The 21,907-nt window shown below is 38.9% G+C and overlaps 1 protein-coding gene across 4 annotated transcripts in view; it reads right to left on the bottom strand.

Moving 5' to 3' along the window:
- Nucleotides 1–21,907, bottom strand: part of KIAA0586 (KIAA0586 ortholog) — a 76,695-nt gene that overhangs the window by 44,987 nt on the left and 9,801 nt on the right. For all 4 annotated transcript variants that reach the window (XM_021292792.2, XM_021292793.2, XM_021292794.2 and 1 more), the window contains exons 10-20: nucleotides 21,063–21,207; nucleotides 19,542–19,583; nucleotides 17,903–18,126; nucleotides 16,577–16,649; nucleotides 16,005–16,256; nucleotides 15,412–15,586; nucleotides 10,513–10,701; nucleotides 9,433–9,620; nucleotides 7,543–7,650; nucleotides 6,491–6,571; nucleotides 731–927 (exon numbers count right to left, since the gene is read on the bottom strand). In XM_021292792.2, coding sequence (XP_021148467.2) covers nucleotides 731–927; nucleotides 6,491–6,571; nucleotides 7,543–7,650; nucleotides 9,433–9,620; nucleotides 10,513–10,701; nucleotides 15,412–15,586; nucleotides 16,005–16,256; nucleotides 16,577–16,649; nucleotides 17,903–18,126; nucleotides 19,542–19,583; nucleotides 21,063–21,207 — 1,674 coding nt within the window. The remainder of the gene's footprint in view (nucleotides 1–730; nucleotides 928–6,490; nucleotides 6,572–7,542; nucleotides 7,651–9,432; nucleotides 9,621–10,512; nucleotides 10,702–15,411; nucleotides 15,587–16,004; nucleotides 16,257–16,576; nucleotides 16,650–17,902; nucleotides 18,127–19,541; nucleotides 19,584–21,062; nucleotides 21,208–21,907) is intronic.

Genomic DNA, 21,907 nt, shown 5'->3' with positions numbered 1-21,907 from the left:
GGACCTGGGGGTCCTGGGGGACAGCAGGATGACCATGAGCCAGCACTGGGCCCTTGTGGCCAGGAAGCCAATGGGGTGGATTAGAAGGGAGGTAGTTAATAGGTTGAGAGAGGTTCCCCTGCCCCTCTACTCTGCCCTGGGGAGACCACATCGGGAATATTGTGTCCAGTTCTGGGCCCCTCAGTTCCAGGAGCACAGGGAACTGCTGGAGAGAGTCCAGCGCAGGGCAACAAATATGCTGAAGGGAGTGGAGCATCTCCCGTGTGAGGAAAGGCTGAGGGAGCTGGGGCTCTTTAGCCTGGAGGAGACTGAGGGGTGACCTTATTAATGTTTACAGATATATAAAGGGTGAGTGTCAGGAGGATGGAGCCAGGCTCTTCTCAGTGACAACCAATGATAGGACAAGGGGTAATGGGATCAAACTGGAACACAAAAGGTTCCACTTATATTTGAGAAGAAACTTCTTCTCAGTGAGGGTGCCAGAGCCTGGCCCAGGCTGCCCAGGGAGGTTGTGGAGTCTCCTACTCTGGAGACATTCCAACCCGCCTGGACACCTTCCTGTGTAACCTCATCTGGGTGTTCCTGCTCCATGGGGGGATTGGACCGGATAATCTTTTGAGGTCCTTCCAATCCCTGACATTCTGTGATTCTGTGAAAGGGAAGGTATTCTTATGGAGTCATTCCTTTTTCCATCTATATTCTCTTGCTGCTTTGATATAATGCAACTCACCAGTTTATCAACCTGTTTTCTATAGTTTCTCTCCTTTGAATCAGTTCATCCAAAACATCAGAAGACTGCTGAGGAGTAGAAGCCACTGGAGGAAATAAAGGACCGTTGTATTTTGGTGAGGCAACTTTGAGCTCTCCATTAAGCTCCAGAAGAGGCTCAAAGAATTCTGGAATTTCATCCCTCTCCTCTTCCTGATCCTAATAAATAAGTAGTAAATTAAGTTATGGTGCGTTTCTGGAAGGCAACGTCATTGAGGGAACTGTCAGATTTCTTTTCTTTAAGAAACATTTGTAGATGTGTCATAGCACACAAACCACGTTCTCCATTCTTAGTACGTTGTAGTTAATTGATACAATTTTAAACTTAGCAAATCATAAATCTGTAGAGGTAGAAAGAAACTGCTAAGTAAAACATGATTTGGCTCATATTTCCTGCCTGTGCTGCACAGGGCAGGGAGCCAATGGTCATGTTAATACTCAAGAAATTTACTTGTGACTTAGTCAGGTTTCTTTAATATATACTCCAGAAATGCTTCTCCCTTAAACAAAAATGTTTTGGAAACTTTCTACAGTTACTTTTTGGGTTAGATTTTTTGGGTTGGGTTGGATTTTTGGTTTGGTTTTGAAAAGAAACTTTTACTTTAAGGTCTCCTGTCTGAAAAGATACATTCCCAAAAGTTAATGAGTGTCTAGTAAGCCAAAACTAATGAAGCTGCCAGTGCTAAAGACTAGATATTAACTGTTTACGCATATGTTACGTGTATATTTACACTTTCACTAACTTCAGCAGCTGAAAGTTAAAAGTTATTCCTGGGTAATCAATTTACAAGATGCCCATAGACACTTTGAATTTAACCTTAATGTGCTATTTCTAAAAGTTACGGAGGTTATTCAGTGTGGGTTATAACATCTGACTGTTTCCAAAGGTGCCATCCTCCTCTTCCCCCCTGCATACACACAGCATTGAGTCACCAACACATCTTACTGCAATGTAACACTTCAGAAATGTCTCCTGATGGATGAGAACCTGCATCCTTCAATCATAATGTTAAAAACAAATGTCTCTAATGGTAATACGAGTCTCTAAGAAGAAAATTTGGCATGCTAGAAAGAGGTGAAGAGCTGAGCCCTAAATTACCAGTGAAAAGCATGTGGTGTTGCATAAAAGAACTCGCAGTAAATCTGCATTTACTAAGACTAATTGCCAACACAGTGAAAGGAGAAAAAAGTCTTTTCACTTATATAAATGAAACTTAATTTTAACCCACAAAATAAAAATCCCACTATATATTTTCTATTAATAAAAGAAGAAATCACTAAAACCAGAAAGAACAGAGGGGGAAAAAAAAAGACAGTAACATTTTCCTGTCTCCTTTCCCAACCCAGCATTAATATTTCTCTCCTACCTTAATATACCTTAAAACTGCAAAGTCAGATAGGTCCATGATGGGTATTACAACAAACAGCTAGAGGGGAGCAGGATCCTTCTGAATCTTTCAAGAGAAATAATTCTTCAAAGAAAAGCCGTAACTTGCAAAGCAAGCAAACCAGAATACGTGTATTATTTGGGTGACAAACAGAGATCCCCAAACCGTTCTGGGCATAGGAATAAGACAGTAAAGTTAAACTTGAAATGGCACTGGATGCTTTACAGGCTGATAAGAGGTTCATTCTGTTTGGATGTATGTATTCATAACCATAATTCATTCTGACAGCAAATGTAAAGATGTCTTTGTCCAGTGTTTCATTATGCATTTTCTTCTGCCTGCTTTACTCCATAAATTTTCTTTGATGTTGCCTATTTAATATAATCTTTTTTGAAAGTATGCAAAATACAAACATCTGGATTAAATAACCAAGGACATACAATAAATCTTACACATATTTAGTAATCTGACAAACTGTTGCAGTTCTCCGGCATTTCTAAACTATGTGCAAAAATATTTTATATTTAACAGTACCCAAAATGAAAAGAAAATTATTTTGATTTTGGGGTGATATATTATCTTTGCTGAAGTAAAAAGATAAAATAATAGTCAGTATTTGATTATACAGACTAAACTTGCACGTGTATCACTTTGTAGACAAACCCTGAATACTCTGCACTCAATTCTGCATTTTACCTCCCTGGGGACTGTTGAAAATATCTATCATGACTCCAAATCAAACTACGGCATAAATTAGAAAGTCTTTCAGATATGATTGGAATATTAATCATTGTACTTTATTATGAAGTATCAAGCCGAAATTCTATTTCCCAAATTACATTCGTATAATTAAAAGAATGTTTGAAATTATTAGGTGGTATAGATTTTGTTCCATTTTTACCAAACACATATATGCAGTCTTTTATTAAAGCCATCCAAAACTTAGTCGTGGATTTCTTGAAAGATTTGTAAAGCAATTTTCACAGGCAAGGTCAGGCCACATTGCAGGTGTCACCTGTGAGCTTTTGTCTGATGATTATACATGTATAAAAATCACCACCCAAAAGAGCAACCAGGGATGAGGAAAACACATTTACTCTAATCTCCTGTCACCTGAGCAAGCTTCTCACCCTTGAACAAGGCAGGTCCATGCAAGGACTGGCCCTACAAAACCTCCTGTGTTCAGAAAGTCTGAATCTACTATTTTTCTGAGCACGGGGCTTCCAGGGGATTGCACGTCCAGGTGCCAGAGCTGAGGAGGGCAAAGATCCAGGGCCAGCTACTGGGTAGACTGAGCGTCTAATGCTGTATACTGGAGGAATCCACACTGTGAGTCTTTGTGTATCATGTGTACACACAAGGCTCTTCAGCTTCGAGAAAAGGAAGCCGAGGGGAGACCTTCTTGCTCTCTACAACTACCTGAAAGGAGGTTGGAGCATGGAGAGTGTTGGTCTCTTCTCCCAAGTAGCAAGTGATAGGACAAGAGGAAACGGCTTCAAGTTGCACCAGGGGAAGTTTAGACATTAAGAAGCACGTATTCACAGAAAGGTTGTCAGGCATTGAAACAGGCTGCCCAGGGCAATGGTGGAGTCACCATCCCTGGAGGGGTTTAAAAGGCATTTAGACAAGGTTCTTAGGAACATGGTTTAGTGCTAGAGTTAGGTTATGGTTGGACTCAATGATCCTGAGGGTCTCTTCCACCTGATTAAGGGAGTGGAGCATCTCCCTTATGAGGAAAGGCTGAGGGAGCTGGGGCTCTGGAGCTTGGAGAAGAGGAGACTGAGGGGTGATCTCGTTAATGTTTACAGATATATAAAGGGTGAGTGTCAGGAGGATGAAGCCAGGCTCTTCTCGCTGACAACCAATGATAGGACAAGGGGTAATGGGTTCAAACAGGAACACAAAAGGTTCTACTTAAATTTGAGAAGAAACTTCTTCCCAGTAAGGGTGCCAGAGCCTGGACCAGACTGTCCAGGGGGGTTGTGGAGTCTTCTACTCTGGAGACATTCAAAACCCTCCTGGACACCTTCCTGTGTAACCTCATCTGGGTGTTCCTGCTACAGTGGGGGGACTGGACTGGATGATCTTCCAAGGTCCCTTCCAATCCCTGACATTCTGTGATTCTGTGAAACAATTCTATGATTCTGTGATTCTACAATATATATATATACATATACACAAGCACACGTGTATCCCAGACCTCCATCCTCTACTGTCGGAGTGGGGAAGAAGAGCAGCACGTTGGTGCTGCCACCATGTGTATGTTCCAAATGGACACAAGAGGGAAATTCTTCAAGATGAGAACAATCAGCCACAGGAATAATCTCCCCAGGGAAGCAGTGATTCCACAATGTCAGACGCTTTTAACATTCAGCTGGGCAGGGTGTTGGGCCATCTTGTCTAGACCGTGCTTGTGCCAAGAAACGTTGGACCAGATGAGCCTTGTGATCTCTTAAATATGTATCTTCTAGTAGAAAAGGTAAAACAAATAGCAGGAAAAGGAAATGCCTGGGACAGGACCCTGAGGCCTTTTTGTAATATCCACCAGGGAAGAAAAAAGTGAAGAAAGAAGTAAAAAGAGGGATATTTCACACAAATACTTATCCTCTTCAGTTCTAACAGAATTAAGTTTTCATAATAAGAGGGGTGAGGGGGGAAGACAACAATAACCTATTTTTCTGTATAGCATTTTATGCATATTTTTTCATTAATCTGAAGCCTCTTCTATAACAATAACTTCACTTTCTTTTGATGTCTTAAATACCCCTGCCACTCCAGAGGTTGATTTTATGCTTCCACATTGTGTTTGCCTTGCACATTCTTAAGAACATTGTCTGTGTGGTCACAGGCCAAACATATGCTTCACTTGGAACATTTTTTGGTATTGTGGTTAAAATATGCCCCATTGCCAAAAATAAAAGATAAAAGCAATGCAGGAGAAAAATGACAAAAGAAAAGATGAATAACGATTATACATGTCTAAAAAAATGTAACACTGCAGCATTTTTTGTTAGTTCATAAACCGATTTGTTAAGTAGCTTTCCTATTTATTTTTATAAAATACATCTTTTTTGTGCAAACAGAAGAAACTTGTCTAAATCGATTTAACTCCTCACCTCCAATAACATAAGTTAATTTTGAAACTAAAAATGAATAAAGCATTTCCCCACTTTTGATAGGCAAAGCACCCTTTTAGGACTGTTTTAACTCACTAACAATGTTAAATTATTAATTCATTTTAAGAATTAATCTACCATACTGACCCATAGGTCATAGAATATTTGATGTACACTCTAATCCTGGGATCAGGAGTACACAGAACAGGTGAAAATTATACGTTTTGGGGTAGGTTTTGATATGCGCACAGCAAGTCTGTCTCACTGGGAAGAAGCTTGAGGAAAAAGCACTTCAAGAGAAATACCAGCCAGCAACAGCAATTTCAAGCTCCTGGTATTTACTAAGCCCTAAATGCAGCAGGAGGTGGGAGCTGCTCACAAGATACTGCACAAAGCCAGGGGGGCAGCATCTCGCTTCCTTCAGAGGCAGCTTTTCCCACCTACCACTGAGTTTCTGCATCTGCTCTTCATCTGGAGCAGTGCAATGCAGCCCGGATCACCAACCCGGAGCGTTTGTCAGCCCCAGCTCTTACTGACAAGAAGTCACCAAAGGACTGGCTACCTAAAAACATTAAACTGTAAAAGAGTATCTTCAGTAAACCCATGTTATCATAATCCAGAAACAATGTTGTTAAAGGTGTACGGACACGCTAACGAGGCATCCAGCAAAACAAAATCTTGTCAAATCTTAATGGGATCCATGAGATGAATAGCACCTGTTGTACACATATACTCGCATACACGTACATGATATCTTGCTAAAGCATTTTAGGACCTCAAAAGCATACTCAAATTGTTCTATACCAAAATTATCTCAAAGAGAACCCTCAGAAAATACTTTCACATTTTAAAATACAGGTCACCTTACTTAAACTCTGTAAGATCATCTTATATATGCACTACATTTAGAGTTTGAAATTGTGAGATCTATGTGTTATAATCACTGTTGATTTTAGAAAACTACTTTTATTTCTAGTGGATTCTGACACATCCAAATAAAAGGTAATTTTAGTTTTTTATTGTAATTCTTCAAAGATCCTTTACTTGGTAACACACAGTAATTTCTAATGTTGTAAACAGTTTAGCATTGCTCATACTGTGTATTTTTAAAGTTGCTAGTAAAATAATTTTCTACATTGTGCCTTCAGTTTTGACAGAATAATATAAAACAAATACAAAAACATTTAAAAGGAAAGGACACCTCGGCAATGCAATTACCTGCATGACATCAGTAACATCCATGACATTAGTTCCTGGAAACTTTGTGTCTTCCTCCTCACTATGTATATCTTCTGGAGCCTTATAAAGACATATTGAAATTGTTAGATATTTCATATTGGGGGGGAAATGCATTAGCAGAAAAACTTCAAGACAAGAATGCAATTAAATCACCGGTCACTGTCAATAGCCCGAATCCAGAAAAAATGCTTATCCACCTTAAAAGTTAGGAGGAATTTTTTGCATAGCATGAAGTGAGATTATCAGAACTTTTTCTTGTATGCTGAGAATTAAAACCTGCTGTATGAGATATTCTAATGGAATATCTCAACATCAAAAGTTCTACAGTAACAACTGTAACTCTTATTCAAAAAAGAAACAGCAAAACAAAATACTGTAAAACATGGTATGCAAGAGCCTAGCAGTATCTTAAGCAATTTACTTATGTGTGGTTTCTACAGTGTTATTTAATATCATTTTTAAATAGCATTCACTATTTTAGTCCACTATCTTTGTGTTATTCAGTGACTACCTTGACCATAGGACTGTGGAGGACCTACGTCCCAAAGTCAGAACAGCAGGTAAAACACCCAGGGAAAAACAGAAGGCACAATAACTAAAGGAAAACAATCACTGGACCATTGCACGGTGCTTTCACACCATCCAGTCTGTGCACGTAAATGCCACCAACTGCTCGAGTACAGCCAAGGAGAAGACGAAGGATGAAGAACATCCTCGGTCTACACACTAGAATGTGAACCCAGTATAAATAAGCCAGACATTGGCCAATAAAGGATTAACAACTCTTAACAGGATAAAGAAACACTGGGGTTTTTAGGGTTTTGCTAGGATGATTATTTAATGTTGGAAGAAAAGCATCTTGCTGCAATCTTCCATTTTCATAAACAAACGCCTCACATTATAAATTCTTCAGAACAATTGCTCCATTTTTCCGGGAACTGTCTAATTTCTCTAACTAAAACAAGATAATGAGATAACATTTTTTCTTTTTTAACAAATTTGAACTCACAGACATTTAAACCAATCAATACCTGTATTACAGCATTGACAGGAGGAAGAGCAGGTTCGGAGCCTGGGGGAACGTGGTTTACACTGACACTGTCACTTGAAGCACTGTCAATATCTACATTTGGTAACACCTAGGACAGAAAAAAGCATTCATTTGAAAAACTATGTATTACCTCAGCTATCACTGAACCTTTTAGATTCTTTCTTCTACTTGCTACTGAGCCACTAAACTTGTGACCTTTTTTTCTCACACCATTACCTGATTGTAACTTGGTTCTGAAAAACAAAATATTGTCATGTCCAAAAACTAACCCCAGAAATATTCCCCTCTTTTCTTGTAACACTGGATTTCTCTTGCTCTCTAATTTTCTGATGCTTGGCCTTGCATGTGAAAAAGGTGACTATACCCATAACTATTCATACAGCAAATGTGTGTTTGACTTGCAATTCATTTACACTCTGTCGCCTAAAGCCACCGTGCAGGCTGGTTATTGGTCTCATTTTGTGTTACCTCTGGTAGGGTCAAACAAAGGGATAATTGTATTACAATATAGCTTGTAATAAAGGTATGTCCATTACTGTATCAAAAAGCTTTGTTTTCTTTTTTTGTTGTTGTTTTTGCTTTTAAGAACAAAGATTTAAATGCTTGCTTAATTCTTTGGGGGAAAAAAAATTTTAAAATCACCTTAAACATTTAAGAACTGGGTGAAATAACAACAAAATGCATGTGGATTGAAAATAGTGATCACAGTATCACAGTATGTTTGGGATTGGAAGGGACCTCAAAGGATCATCTAGGCCAATCCCCCTGCTGGAGCAGGAACGCCCAGGTGAGGTCGCACAGGAACATGTCCAGGCGGGTTTTGAATGTCTCCAGAGAAGGAGACTCCACATCCTCCCTGGGCAGCCTGTTCCAGTGCTCTGTCACCCTCACTGGGAAGAAGTTTTTTCTCAAATTTAAGTGGAACCTCTTGTGTTCCAGCTTGATCCCATTACCCCTTGTCCTATCATTGTTTGCCACCGAGAAGAGCCTGGCTCCATCCTCATGGCACTCACCCTTTATATATTTATAAACATTAATGAGGTCCCCCCTTAGTCTCCTCTTCTCCAAACTAAAGAGCCCCAGCTCCCTCAGCCTTTCTTCATAAGGGAGATGCTCCACTCCCTTCATCATCTTTGTTGCCCTGCGCTGGACTCTCTCCAGCAGTTCCCTGTCCTTCTTGAACTGAGGGGCCCAGAACTGGACACAATATTCCAGATGTGGTCTCACCAGGGCGGAGTAGAGGGGTGATACAGCAAGGGAATAAGCCATATATTCTACCTCTGTTTGAGTTCCATGAATTATTTTTATCTGAAAGGTGTGTGGAGAGAGCCTGTATATTCTTAACAATTTGAATCCAAAATAATGAGCATGTAAGAAACATCAACTTCCTTGACAACAGACTCATGTAAAATATTTTTAAAAAACCCCAACCCACTAGGTAAGGACTCTTATGGTTGATTAATCAAGAGTGACATTCTTGGGTTGATTATTATGCTTGAAACAGAAATCTTAAAGGCTAAAGTATTCACCTAAGGAAACTGACATTTATTTAAATACTTTCTTTTTTTATTCAAAGTTTGTTCTTGCTCAAAAATCTCATTTAAAAATAAAATGTGACATAGAACCGTTCTACAAACACCCTGTGTAGGTGACTTACAAAAGAAACAGTTTTCTATTTGGTTAAATAATAAAGGCAGTTGTTGGAATACAAATAAAAATATTTGCATAGTGTGACAACATTTTGGCCCCTCTATTCTATATGTTCCTAATGCTTCACTGAAAACTATCTACTGAGGTCTAAGTTACTGAGGGAGCAGACTGTCTTAGCATTTATGGAAACAAACAAATAACCATCACTCTTGACACCTACCTGTACAGACAGTTGTGGTGGATCCTTCTTCTCCGATCTCATCTCTATTACAGCTATGTTTGGTTTTTTAATCTCATCTGGTGGTTTCGGTGGCACTCGAGGAAGGGCGGTGGTGACTGTCACAGGGTGTGGTTTACCTACAACTACTCCAGCGGGCTGCACTGAGGTGTCGCTAATTTGGGTTTGACCTTAGGAGAGTTTAAAAATAAAGATTTATATAAATCTCCAAAGTCAGTGGATTAATCAACTAATGAAAATTAAAATCTGGGTGTCTGTGTTTCACGTGAGACAGACTGCACAATTATGGATCAATTAAAAAAATCCCTTATTAACATTAACTATAGTGCTTCACCAGGTGAATTTAAGGCTATACCAGCAGAAACTGTTAACACTGCCATGTTTTGGAATTAACTTTTCTTTACTACAGTGACACCTACTGCTAAAAACCAGAATAACTACAATGTGTTTGCCCTTCAAAAATTACATACTATGCTTCTTCCCCCACCTCACGTTTTCTGAACCATATTCAAAATACCATTACCCTCAGTATAGCATCCCACAAATTTTCAAGACACCTTTTTTTTTTTAATAATTATCTTCTTTAAATGCCAATGTAATATTAACCATTCCCAAAACAGGGCCTATATAAAGGTTCTATTGGATGTCAAAAAATACAGAAGCCACACAAACAAATTTAGTGTGTTTGGCACAATCCTACTGAAATCACAGGGCTGAAATCATCATAAATGTTGGATCCAAGGGACAGTGATTCGGTTTTGCTTACACAGATACCAAACTTAAAGCCAGAACAAGAAACCTAGAAATGTAAAGTGTACCAAAGAAGGTATGTAGGGCTAAATGAATAATTGCTCTGTCAAGATGTCACCAGACATCCAGCATGAAGAATGAGGAGAACGAGCCCATTTTAAACTGTTCTCCCGGGTAGATTTCCCACGAGAAAGGCAGCTGCAAATCTCCCGGGCCAGAGCAAATCACTGACTTAATAAAATGTAAGTTGTATTTCCATGAGTAGCAGTAATTAACCTTCACACACCCCTTCTACAAGTTAGTTGCTCCTACCGAGTGGAACAGCCATAGGAATGAGGTGGCCTTCAAGTGGGCCGTGGATCGCAGGTACATCTTGGCTTGGACTAAAGAGATACTGATTTTCTTGGGTAAGTGCATATAACGGATGCTGTTTCTTGGGGCTGGTGACAACCTTCTGCATCTGAGAACAGGTCTGTGTTCTTGCCGACTTCACCTTTGTACCTGAAACAAGAGCAGATAAACCACATGTCATCAACGCACGTACAGAATAATAATATAATATAATACAATACATATAATAATTATTCTGCCACTAATTTAAGCCCTTCAACTGAAATGGTTATAATTTTTGCTGTGGGATGGAGGGAGCAAGGGAGGGATATAGGAAGGGTGGAACCTAAAAGTGCTAAGTTAGATGTCTCAGGATTGACAGCAACAAAGGAGTTACAATTACAATTTTTGAACATTTGAATCTAGCAAATAAAGGCAGAGAAACATGAAGAACAGGACACAAGGATGGTAGTAAGTTGAAATAAAGTGTGTGATTTAGCAGGTAAGAAGAAACCCATGATTTAGGTTTGAAATACAGTATTAGAACAGCCTGCAAGCCTGGCATAAAAAAGAAAGAATATAGAACATAGTTGAAATGATCTCTTGTTCATCTGATTAACTACCTCAATTTTATAAACATGCAGTTTGTCTCCAGCCACAAGACTGACAGGTACTCAAAGAAACAGGTATAATCTACAAATACCTGATTTAACAACTCACCGCTACTGGAAAATAAAGCCATAACAAATACCCTTAAGTCTTGACTTCCAGCATTGAAGAAGCACCAATTTTTTGGTCCCATTTTGAAAATGTATTGTTAAATAGCCATCCAGAATTAATTTGTATGTAACAATGCCTGAGCATATAGTACAGAAGAATGTTTCTTGCAGTGTTGCACTTCTCGTTACACAGTCACACAAGGTCTTATTCAATCTATATCCTTTGCAAACAACGGATATCATTAGGGAAATCATTAACTTTAATCTAAATGGATAAAAACATCCTCCAAAAAGGAGTCAACAATTGTGAATCAAACAGAAGTGCTTCTACTGCTATTTTAGGAAAATGAACCTGGAAAGAACCACATTGGTAACCAACTCCATATCTTCACTACAGCTGAAAAATGCCATCTTATTCCTCTGTTGTTTCTAATCATCACCCTTCCTGTATCACTGGCCAGTTAACACATGGCAACAAGCGCTTTTTAGCTCTGTTCACATTTAATAGATTTCTCATTAACCGAAGAATAAAAATTATTATAACATTTAGGGATAATAAAGATTGATAACGTGACTTTCAACACGTGCAGACAAGCAAATATAACAATTCACTCAAGAAGTGGCTTTTTTGTACACACAACTTATGGCTTATAAGCCTAGAAACAAAACCAACAAGTCATAACTCTTAAATGAAAAAACACAGGTCAGAAGGAAGCGTCTCTGAAAAAGACTTTAAGGTCACGTTGGATAAGCAATGAGATGAAAAATCACAACACAATGGTGTGGTCAAAGGGATAAGTGTAACCTCCAGATGTCTCAACAGGATGCCAGTGAGGTGGAGCACAAGAAGACGTCCGTATATGATAACACTGCATTCCGTACAAATCCTCTCCCTCTGTAAATACTAAAATAGGTTGGACATTAAAAAGCCTTTTTCATTTTTTAAAGGAGAATCACCTGGAAACTGAAGTAGCCGCAAACTAGAGCCAAAACCTCACTACAAATCAGACGGAAAATTTGAAGTGCTCCATTTAGTTTTCAACCATAAGGTATGGGAAGAAGGAATTAAGGGCAGGATTTCTAATGTCTTTAAATGACGAGCACGTGTCTTTCTGCAAAGCATACGTTAGCCAGAAAAGTTGTTCTTTAGTCAAAGACAAATAACTGGACTCTGTAACATAAATAGATACAGTTCAGTGGCTTGTGATTTAGCAGAGGTCGTAGCACATGATCTAAGAGTCTCCCCGGCCTTGAACTTTTGAGTAAAAGCAGAAATTGGCAACATATCTGTAATACCGCCAACTTGTAAAAACAAGGTTCTCACAGTAAGGATGATTAAGTACTGTATACACACAGCACCTCATTTTAATTGCTTTCAACTTTTCATTTCCCCCTGAAAAGTTTATTTGCACTGGGCAGAAACTAGACACTTAATTAAACTTAGCTTTAAAAACCTAGTGTTTTACATGTATCTATCAGTTCAAGCTATGCAAGAAAACAACTCCAACTTTTTTTAGAAATGTTCTCTTACTCATAGAAGTATTATTTGGATGTTTTTTTCCTAATTTCCCATAAGAAACCAAGCATTAGTCACTGCACTTTATTTGCAAAGAAAACGGCTGAGTTATAAAATTATTGAAAAGAGACTCTCCAGATGGCCATCTCAGTCTTAAATAAACATCCTTATTCTAACACTAATTTAAAACAAGCTCAGTGGATTGCTCTAACAAAACAGAGTCATTTAATAAGTCTGGATTTTCCAGCCAATCAAACCCAAGGCCAAGGACTCCCAATAATTTTTAGGCCTTTATCACCTGGTACATCAAGGCCGGCAAGGGAACCTGTGGGTGCCGATTCGCGGAGGAAAAACCAACGATGCCTAATGCAAGCAAGATTTCTTTCTTTCTTTTTTTAAGAACCTGGTGCTTTAAAGTGCTCGTTCAACTTCATTTTATTTACACTCCTACCATAGGAGTGCAGATCTGTTTCTAATTTTATTACTTATACTTTCCTGCTATAACGGCACCTTTCAGAATAGCAGCCCTCAAAAACGTTCAACTATTTTGTTTTCATGAGACCCACGTGAAACACAGAACATTACCTTTGGGTTTTATTGGCATGATATAGGAAAGCACAAACATTAAGCAGCTTGACCAACTGTCTTATATGAAGAGTCAAAGACAAGTAATGCCAGTATCAAACAAAGGCTGACTTCAGTCTAAAGCCATTAAAATTAGAAAACTTGGAAACACGACACATATTAATTGAAGTGTTATTCTTCTAAGCAACATGCAAAAAATTCCATATTCTTCCTTTCTTCCCTTAGACAAGAATACAAGGGGGTGTCTTTATTTGCTGTAGAGATAGAGACACAAACATAACTTTCTGTAATCGCAGTTTGATGTGAAATAAAGCAATGAAATTTATGGTGGCTTTACCATTGCAAGCACATACGTTGCTGTACTGCTGTGGTACGACTTAAAGACTTGGAAGAGAATCACTGTGGGTAAAGGCAACCCAGACTTCATCCTGTTTGTAAGCAAATAGCTTTTAAACTCTATTTGTCACACGCAGGAGTTCTGCAAGATCAAATGCAGCACAAATCCAATACACGGATTTCTCTTTCATTTCTGTTCATCTCCAACAGAAAACAAGCCAAAGCACAGGAGCTTATTACAACTCCACAAAACCTCTGCCTTTACATTTCACTGGCACTACAGAATTAAACACGTTATCAGTAGAAAACCACTAGTATCAAATGACCAAACAACTTAATTAGAATGAGATTGGAGTGGGGGGCACTTCTTCTGCCACTTTACAAGGTATTGTTTCTAGAATGATTAAATTGGCCTCCCTGGAAAGGTTGCGACCTTCTATAAAGGACAAGAGTCCAATAAATATGGAAGAAAAATGTCATTTAGGACTCAGCAAAAGCAGAACTGCTGATTAAGTATTTTTAAAGAAGTGTCTGTTCTCAATCCAAATCTCAGAAGTCAATGTATCTTGTTACTGCTACAGTAAGTGCTTACTAGCACAAATCTTATTCAAAAAAATCTGTACAGAATAAACTAAATTACAAGTGTGCAGCACAATCAACAGTCTGAAAGAGGTGATCATGCTGGTCTTTCAAATGAGTATACTGGTGTTTTTCACAGGAAAAAAAATAAGTGTTTCAAGAGAGGTAAAATAAAATACACAAGCAACAAGACTAGTAGTCTTCATATACCAAGTTCTCACCTTTTAAAAATAAATTAAGGCTGGGCGCAGAGTGGCCGGAGAGCAGTCAGGCAGAAAGGGACCTGGGGGTACTAATGGACAGGAAGCTCAACATGAGCAAACAGTGTGCCCAGGTGGCCAAGAAGGCCAATGGTATCCTGTCCTGTATCAAAAACAGAGTGGTCAGCAGGACAAGGGCAGTGATCCTTCCCCTGTGCTCTGCATTGGGGAGGCCACACCTGGAGTATTGTGTTCAGTTCTGGGCCCCTCAGTTCAGGAAAGAGATTGAAGTGCTGGAGCGGGTCCAGAGAAGAGCAACACGACTGGGGAAGGGACTTGAACATAAGACCTATGAGGAGAGGCTGAGGGAGCTGGGGTTGTTTAGTCTGGAGAAGAGGAGGCTTAGAGGTGAGCTCAGCACTCTCTGGAACTACCTGAAGGGCAGTTCTAGCCAGGTGGGGATTGGTCTCTTCTCCCAGGCAGTCAGCAATAGGACAGGGGGCCATGGGCTTAAACTCTGCCAGGGGAAATTTAGGCTGGATATTAGAATGAAATTCTTTGCAGAGAGAGTGGTCAGGCATTGGAATGGCTGCCCAGGGAGGTGCTGGACTCACCGGCCCTGGCGGTGATTGGACATGGCACTTAGTGCCATGATCTAGTAAATGGACTGGAGTTGGACCAAGGGTTGGACTTGATGATCTCTGAGGTCTTTTCCAACCCAGTCGATTCTGTGACAACCTAAAATAAGTGAGATACACATCAAGCAAATCTGAAAACCTAGTGGTATTTTTTAGTTTCGGAAAGAGCATCTTTTAACCCTATTGTAGATGCTTAAGCTTTAAGCTGAAGAGCAGCTGAATTACAATTCAATAGTTTCATTTATACATGGAATTTCTAGTAGAAAAATTGGGAAGGAACACCTCATTCATATCAAACAATTACTTACCTCTAACACACTCTATCACCTTGGGTCTTTGAAGTTTAGATTTGGGAGAGGGAGAGTTGAATCTCAGATACGGTGCTTTTTTAAGCGTGCTGCGGTGGCCCTGGTAAACTGGTTTCCCGTAAACTCGGCACAGGTAGTCTTCGTTTTGTACCACTGCACTTCCATTCACAGGTCCCTGACACACACATAAAAGTAGTTTACCATTCTATGAAAATTTGAACACATCAGTAGTGTTGCAAAAGTCTAGAGGAAAAAAGTAAGCTCTGCAACAAACAGTATATGTTGCAAGCACCCTTGAAAACATTTACGTACAGAATACATACAAGCAGCTTACCAGCAGCTGAATAAAATAGTAGGTGCTGGGTAAAATAAATTTGTAACATGACAATGAATTCCACACTGCTATACACACTTAGCCTAGGCTTCTACAGCACATGGAAACGAGGATAATTCTGACAACCGAAATTTACAGGACAGGGCTATCGCTCCCATTTAAAATTATCACAGTCATACATACAATTTTTCACATGAATACCGCAATCTAAAACGTAACAGTCACTACCAAAAAAGAAACCAACTACTTAGGAACTCACATCTGCCCCTTTTTCTTTCCTTTCAGAAGAAAAGTAAGTTTTAAGCCTCTGTTTGCCCGTGTTATCCGCTGCTTGCTTCTGCAATGGCTTCGCTGCAGATAAAGGCTTCTTTGTTGAGCATCCTTGGATTTTTTGAGGTTTTGCTTTAATTTCTTTATTGGTCTTCACAGCCTTGATGTTTTGGGATCTCTCAATCCATGGGAACTTTTGATCGGTTTTTACTTGTTCCAAATCATTTCTTGCCATTTCAGCCTAAGGATAAAACATAAACGTAATAAAAGGAGATTTTATCTTCAAGGCTATGAGAAGGGTCTGTGGCTAACTTTGAAGTTCTAAGAAGTGGCCTGGTTTTCATGTTAGCCAGTAACTGCGACCAGTGATTTTCATTAAGCAATTAAAGCTTTAAAGTAGAGGTAAATATTTTATTATAGGATACTATATGCTAGTAATAATAAGCAGCTTTCTCATGTTTTCAAGTTGTGAGTGAATTGTGTTTAACTATTGATGCGAAAGAACTATGTAAGGTGGAAAAATATAACGCAAAAAGCTGAACTTGTTATTTCCAGCCGCACCTGGATTTCTACGCTGATTGCCTTAATCCACTCATCCACAGTCTTTCTGATACGAATCTCTTCCAATACATCTCTGAAATAGAAGAAAGAACTATTTTAGGTCAGTGCTTCTTAAATTGCACAGATGTGCTCCTGGGAAAGTAGTGACCTATGAACACTATAAAAAGAGAAACCCAGAACACAGAGACAGTAAGATTATGAACGTTTACAGTCTCCAAAAGGTACTAATCATACTCTGTTCGAGTTTCCCCAACCTAAATCTGCTCTTATACATGATGCCACCTACAAACACCACCTCACCCCCCCAATGGTATATACAAACTTTATTTCAAACATGTATGAATTAGTGGCAGCCAGGTGTCGGTTGATATTTTGATGAAAAACTGAAAAAACAAGGCAACAAAAACATTCCAACTCAAAACCAAAAAGCAGATGACAAAATTACTACTTCCTTTAAAAGATAATCATAGCAGATATCATGCCTGTAAAACATCTTTACAAGAAGAGAATAGTTACCCTCCTCAGGAAAACACAAGATCAAGGAGCATTTTAATAGGAGAACTTCCATTATGATTCAAGCGGGAATAATGAGCATCACTAAGTAAAAGTTCAAAAGCCAAAGATCTGCTGTAGGGTGACTAACTCTGTAACATTTACAGGTTAATGAAACATCTTCTGTTCAGATTTATGAATGACTGTTTAATTTTCCTATTAATGCAAGTTTGTCTATAAAAAGCTAAATGCCTCCTTGCCATGACAGCAGAGCAGTTTGTCCAGACAATACAGCCTCCGAATTTAGATTTAAGTTCTCCAGCATAGATCATACCAAGAAGTTTCAGGTACTTGTCAAAAAATTCACATCAGGAGAGTGAAAAAACATTTGAAGTTCAAGACAATCACCTCATGACTGCTAAGAAGAGTCAATAAATAGTTTTGCAGGCAGCTGTACTGATTCTTCAATGATTGGAATTAAAAAAAACACAGAATCACACAGAATCAACTGGGTTGGAAAAGACCTCAGAGATCATCGAGTCCAACCCTTGGTCCAACTCCAGTCCATTGACTAGATCATGGCACTAAGTGCCATGTCCAATCTCAGTTTAAAAACCTCCAGGGACGGTGAGTCCAGCACCTCCCTGGGCAGCCATTCCAATGCCTGACCACTCTCTCTGTACAGAATTTCTTTCTAATATCCAGCCTAAATTTCCCCTGGCAGAGTTTAAGCCCATGGCCCCTTGTCCTATTGCTAAACATTAAAAGAGAGGTGATAAAAGGTGAGCATGTACAATGAGCAGCCACACAAAGCACTGAATAATAGGGTCTAACCTGTTTGTTGTCAAGGCGTTAATAAAACTATACGTGGCACCCCCTTCTTTTGCGCGAATAACAGCTTCCAAGTTTTCTTCAAGAATTTTTTTATTGTTTTGAACTCCTCTCAAAATCCTTTCAGCATCCCTCAGTATAGATTTGGGCACTTTAACATTTTGGAGGATGGATGGTTTATTGAGCTGTTGATGTTCAGGAAGATCAGATGCAACCGTCCTTTTTGACTGTGAAATTGAAACAGAACTACTAGTGCTTAATCAGAGATTGTCATTTCAATTTTCTACACACTGGTAAGTCTTCCTATTAATCTACTATCAAATCAAGGCCCAGCACATGGAATACCATCCACATGTACTATAGTCAACTGCAATTACTCAAGAACATTCAATATGTTGCAAATATATTTAAAAGTCAAGCAAATGGAAAGAAAACCAAAAGCTCACAAACACTGAATGATGTAATGAAAGGGAAGCAATGCTAATGAAGCAAATAAGCATGTGAAAAGATGCCAATTAGACACATGAAGTATTACATGCAAATCTCTCCATGTAACAGTATTTAAGTATAATTAAAAGGATATTAAAAAACAAAGTCATCTAAATATATGCACTCGCTTGGCATCAAACTCTTCAAAGAAACAGCAGACAATACACAGAAGTTTTAACAACAAAATAAACCCCACAACAGCACCGTGATCCTGTCCTGCTTTGGCTGATTTTTACTGAAGCAACTTTTAGCCTTTACTTTGCAGAATCCTTTTACAGAGATAAAGAACGAGCATATATTAGCTGCTAAATACAAAATGGACCCGAGTACGTGGGAAACAAGGAGCCACACAACTGAAGTTCTCACATTCATTCTCGCACTCCTGACAAAATCCAGAGGGCCCCAAATCGAGTGCTTCATTTTCCAGAAAGGAAGTGGAAAAATGGAAAAAAAAAAATATAAATGAAAAAAGAAGCCTCAAAACAAAACCAAAATGCTCCAACTTGAGTGGACTTGGAAAGCATTTTCTGAATGAGCAGAAGAAAAAAGTCTCACAGATCAAGAATCAGTTTTGGCTTTAAGGCTACTCTTTATCAAATGAGAAATAAAGGTACACTTTACAAAGCCCAATGGACACAACAAAAGAGAAATCAATGCATTGATCCCGTGATTTTGGTTTTGCCCGGTGAGAAAAGGACATTATACCAAATTATTTACCAATTTTATATTGGTTTTCATTTTAAAATAAAGCTTTTTGACAAATACTACCTCAATAAGATAGTTGAAATCTGTGAGAAGATTTAAGAAATACAGATACATGTTCAACTGTGAAATGATGTAGACTTGCCAGTTAGACTGAAACCATGAAATGGTAATTGTATTAGGAGCCCACGCCATGTCTGTTTTGAGGCAGCAGCTTTGTGCCAGACATCTGTATTAATCCCTCAAGACAGCTCACCAAGACTGAATAAGTCAAAGGACAAGTTAAATCTTACTTTGGGTAATGTTACCCATACATAACAGCGATTAAAAAAAATATAGGTATGCAATAGTTACTGTGGCGTTATTGCAAGTATATTCAAAACTGTTTCGGTATGACAGTATTTAAAACAAACAAAATAGCCCAAACAAAACATAAAAATTCAAAGTGTACCTTAATAAGATCATTCATGTCTGATTTCCATGAATTTGCTTCCTAAAAAGACAGAAGAGGAGCCATTGAAACTTATTTAAAGACAGATCTGTCAAGGTAAAATCTAGAGTAGATATTTGATCAATGTAAATGGGCACAATGAATTCCTTGTGAACTAATAAACCTCATTGCACTCTTCTTTTGGGTTACAGCACCACCTTCTGTTTCATCACAATCTCAGTCAGTTCAGGCCATTCATTTCTTTGCATGACAAAGCTACTGGTCATTTATCCCAAGCATTTATTTCCTCCCTCTACATATCTATCAAAGATAAGAAGTCAGTAGCTCAGTATCTAATTGACTCTCATGTCATCACGCCTTTCTTCCTACTGATCTTTCTCATAAGAAAGAAGATATTTGAATCCATTTATGCCTCCGTGTCTTTCTCGCCTGCCATTCCTTCTCCCATTTGGTCCTGTTCTGTGCTGCCTATCCTATCATATGCAATTCAATGTAAGGTTTTATAATAGCAATAGCGGTAAGCAAACATTTGCAACATAAATGGCGCACCTGGCATGGACTCTCTTACTTAGTAAGAACAGTTAAATGTGTAATTCACTAATATCTTTAAAAAATCCATGAATCAATGCATCAGCTGAAGTTATGTTTTGTAAAGACACAGCAACAAATGACTGGCACGTAACACAGGGTATTTTTAGGGAAATACGCCAACTGAAACCTTCAACCACAGAAGCAAACCAACAGAACCAAAGCTATTATGTTCCAAGCCAAGCCACAAACCCTTGAATTCTCCAGTCTTTCTTCTTTCCCACCACTTATGTTTATAAAAGAACAAAGGAGCACAGCAGACAGGCTAAATGATCAGTTATACCTTGTTTCCATGTGGAACCTGCTTAACAAACGGATAAAAGCTTCAGTTTTCAAAAGCTAGACAAGTTACATGCTGCCAGCACAGAACTATTTTAGCATCAAAGGTACAAAATCATAAGCTTGAGAAACAATACAATGATCTATACCAGGCAATTCTTTAGGAACAGCACTCGTTACAAAAAGAAACAGCAAAATGAGAAAGGAAGTAGCTTAAGTCATCCCTAAAATTAACTGCAAATAAGCAGAACTAACTTCTTTCCCAAATGGGAATGTTACATCAGCTCTGTCGCTCCAGTATCACAGAGAGACAGCCAGCAGAAAACGGGCACTGAAAACGTCCAAAACCTTCAAACAAACAAATAAATAAAACACCTTTTTATCTTTTCCTTTTCTAACCTGTTTTATATTTGGTAGAATGGCAGTAAGAGCCTCTACATTGCATTCTCCTTGAGACATCATTACTCAGGCTCAAAGCCCTTCCACACACAAAGACTGCAATATTTCAAGTAATTGTGGACAAATGTCAGTCTTTTTACAAAGGTAGAAACAAGGGCAACATTTTCACCGATACCAGACTTCTAAGTTTTTCTTCACCACATTTTTTATTCCCCTTATTCACACTCTTCGTCATTGTGATAACACGGAATTTACCTGCAGCATGTCACGCATTTCTCTTCTCAGTTGGCCAAGATCTTGAAGTAAATCACCTGCTTTTTTCACCGTTTTCTCAATTGAATTGCCATTTTGGAAGGAGCTTTCAAAAGCGGGAGACAAGTCTGTATGCCAAGCGGGATGCCTGATGGGAGAAACACTCTTGATTAAAAGTCCCATGGCTCCTCATGTGGCCCAAAGAAGCAGCCGACTTTGAAACTGAGCATGAATTTAAAGTTGAAGAATACCAAACCTTTATATAAAATGGAATTGGCTTTTTCAGCTGAGGTTAAAGACAGGTTATTGGGTTTTCTCTGTTTACCACTTAACACCTTGAGCAGTATCCTTGTATTTTGAACAGTGAAACTATATCCAAACTTCAAAGAGCAACATTTAAAGTTTGGATACCTTCCCATTTGAAACAATTAATATTTTGTCTATACTATTCTAAATAAGACAGTATACATGTAGCTGTTTCTGTAGTGAAATTATGACATCAAATTTTTGCCTGGGGGCAACGTGTTTTAGAGTGGATGTTCCGGAACATTTCCTCACTCACTCTAAAGCTTAGAAATAATGAGGCAGTTGCTGCTCCTTCCCAAAGCAGGCAGCTTGGGGTCCCATTGACAAAGGCAGCCCCACATTTCCACAAAGCCTGTACAGCTGCCTCCCCAGCGCCTCTGCTGAGCTGCTGCGATAGAAGAAACACACTCAGAAGAACACTCCGAGTGACATCCACTGACCTCTGAGAAAGGTGTTACGAATCACCCTTAGCAACAAGCTTTCATCCACCTTCAGCACGACTGAAATGCAGAAGCAGCATAGAAATACCGGTGCTGCGGGGT

This window comes from Columba livia, chromosome 5 (assembly GCF_036013475.1).
Source record: "Columba livia isolate bColLiv1 breed racing homer chromosome 5, bColLiv1.pat.W.v2, whole genome shotgun sequence".
NCBI classification, from domain to species: Eukaryota; Metazoa; Chordata; class Aves; order Columbiformes; family Columbidae; genus Columba; species Columba livia.
Note: the sequence above shows the minus strand (reverse complement) of the source record. Positions and strands in the feature narration are given on the sequence as shown.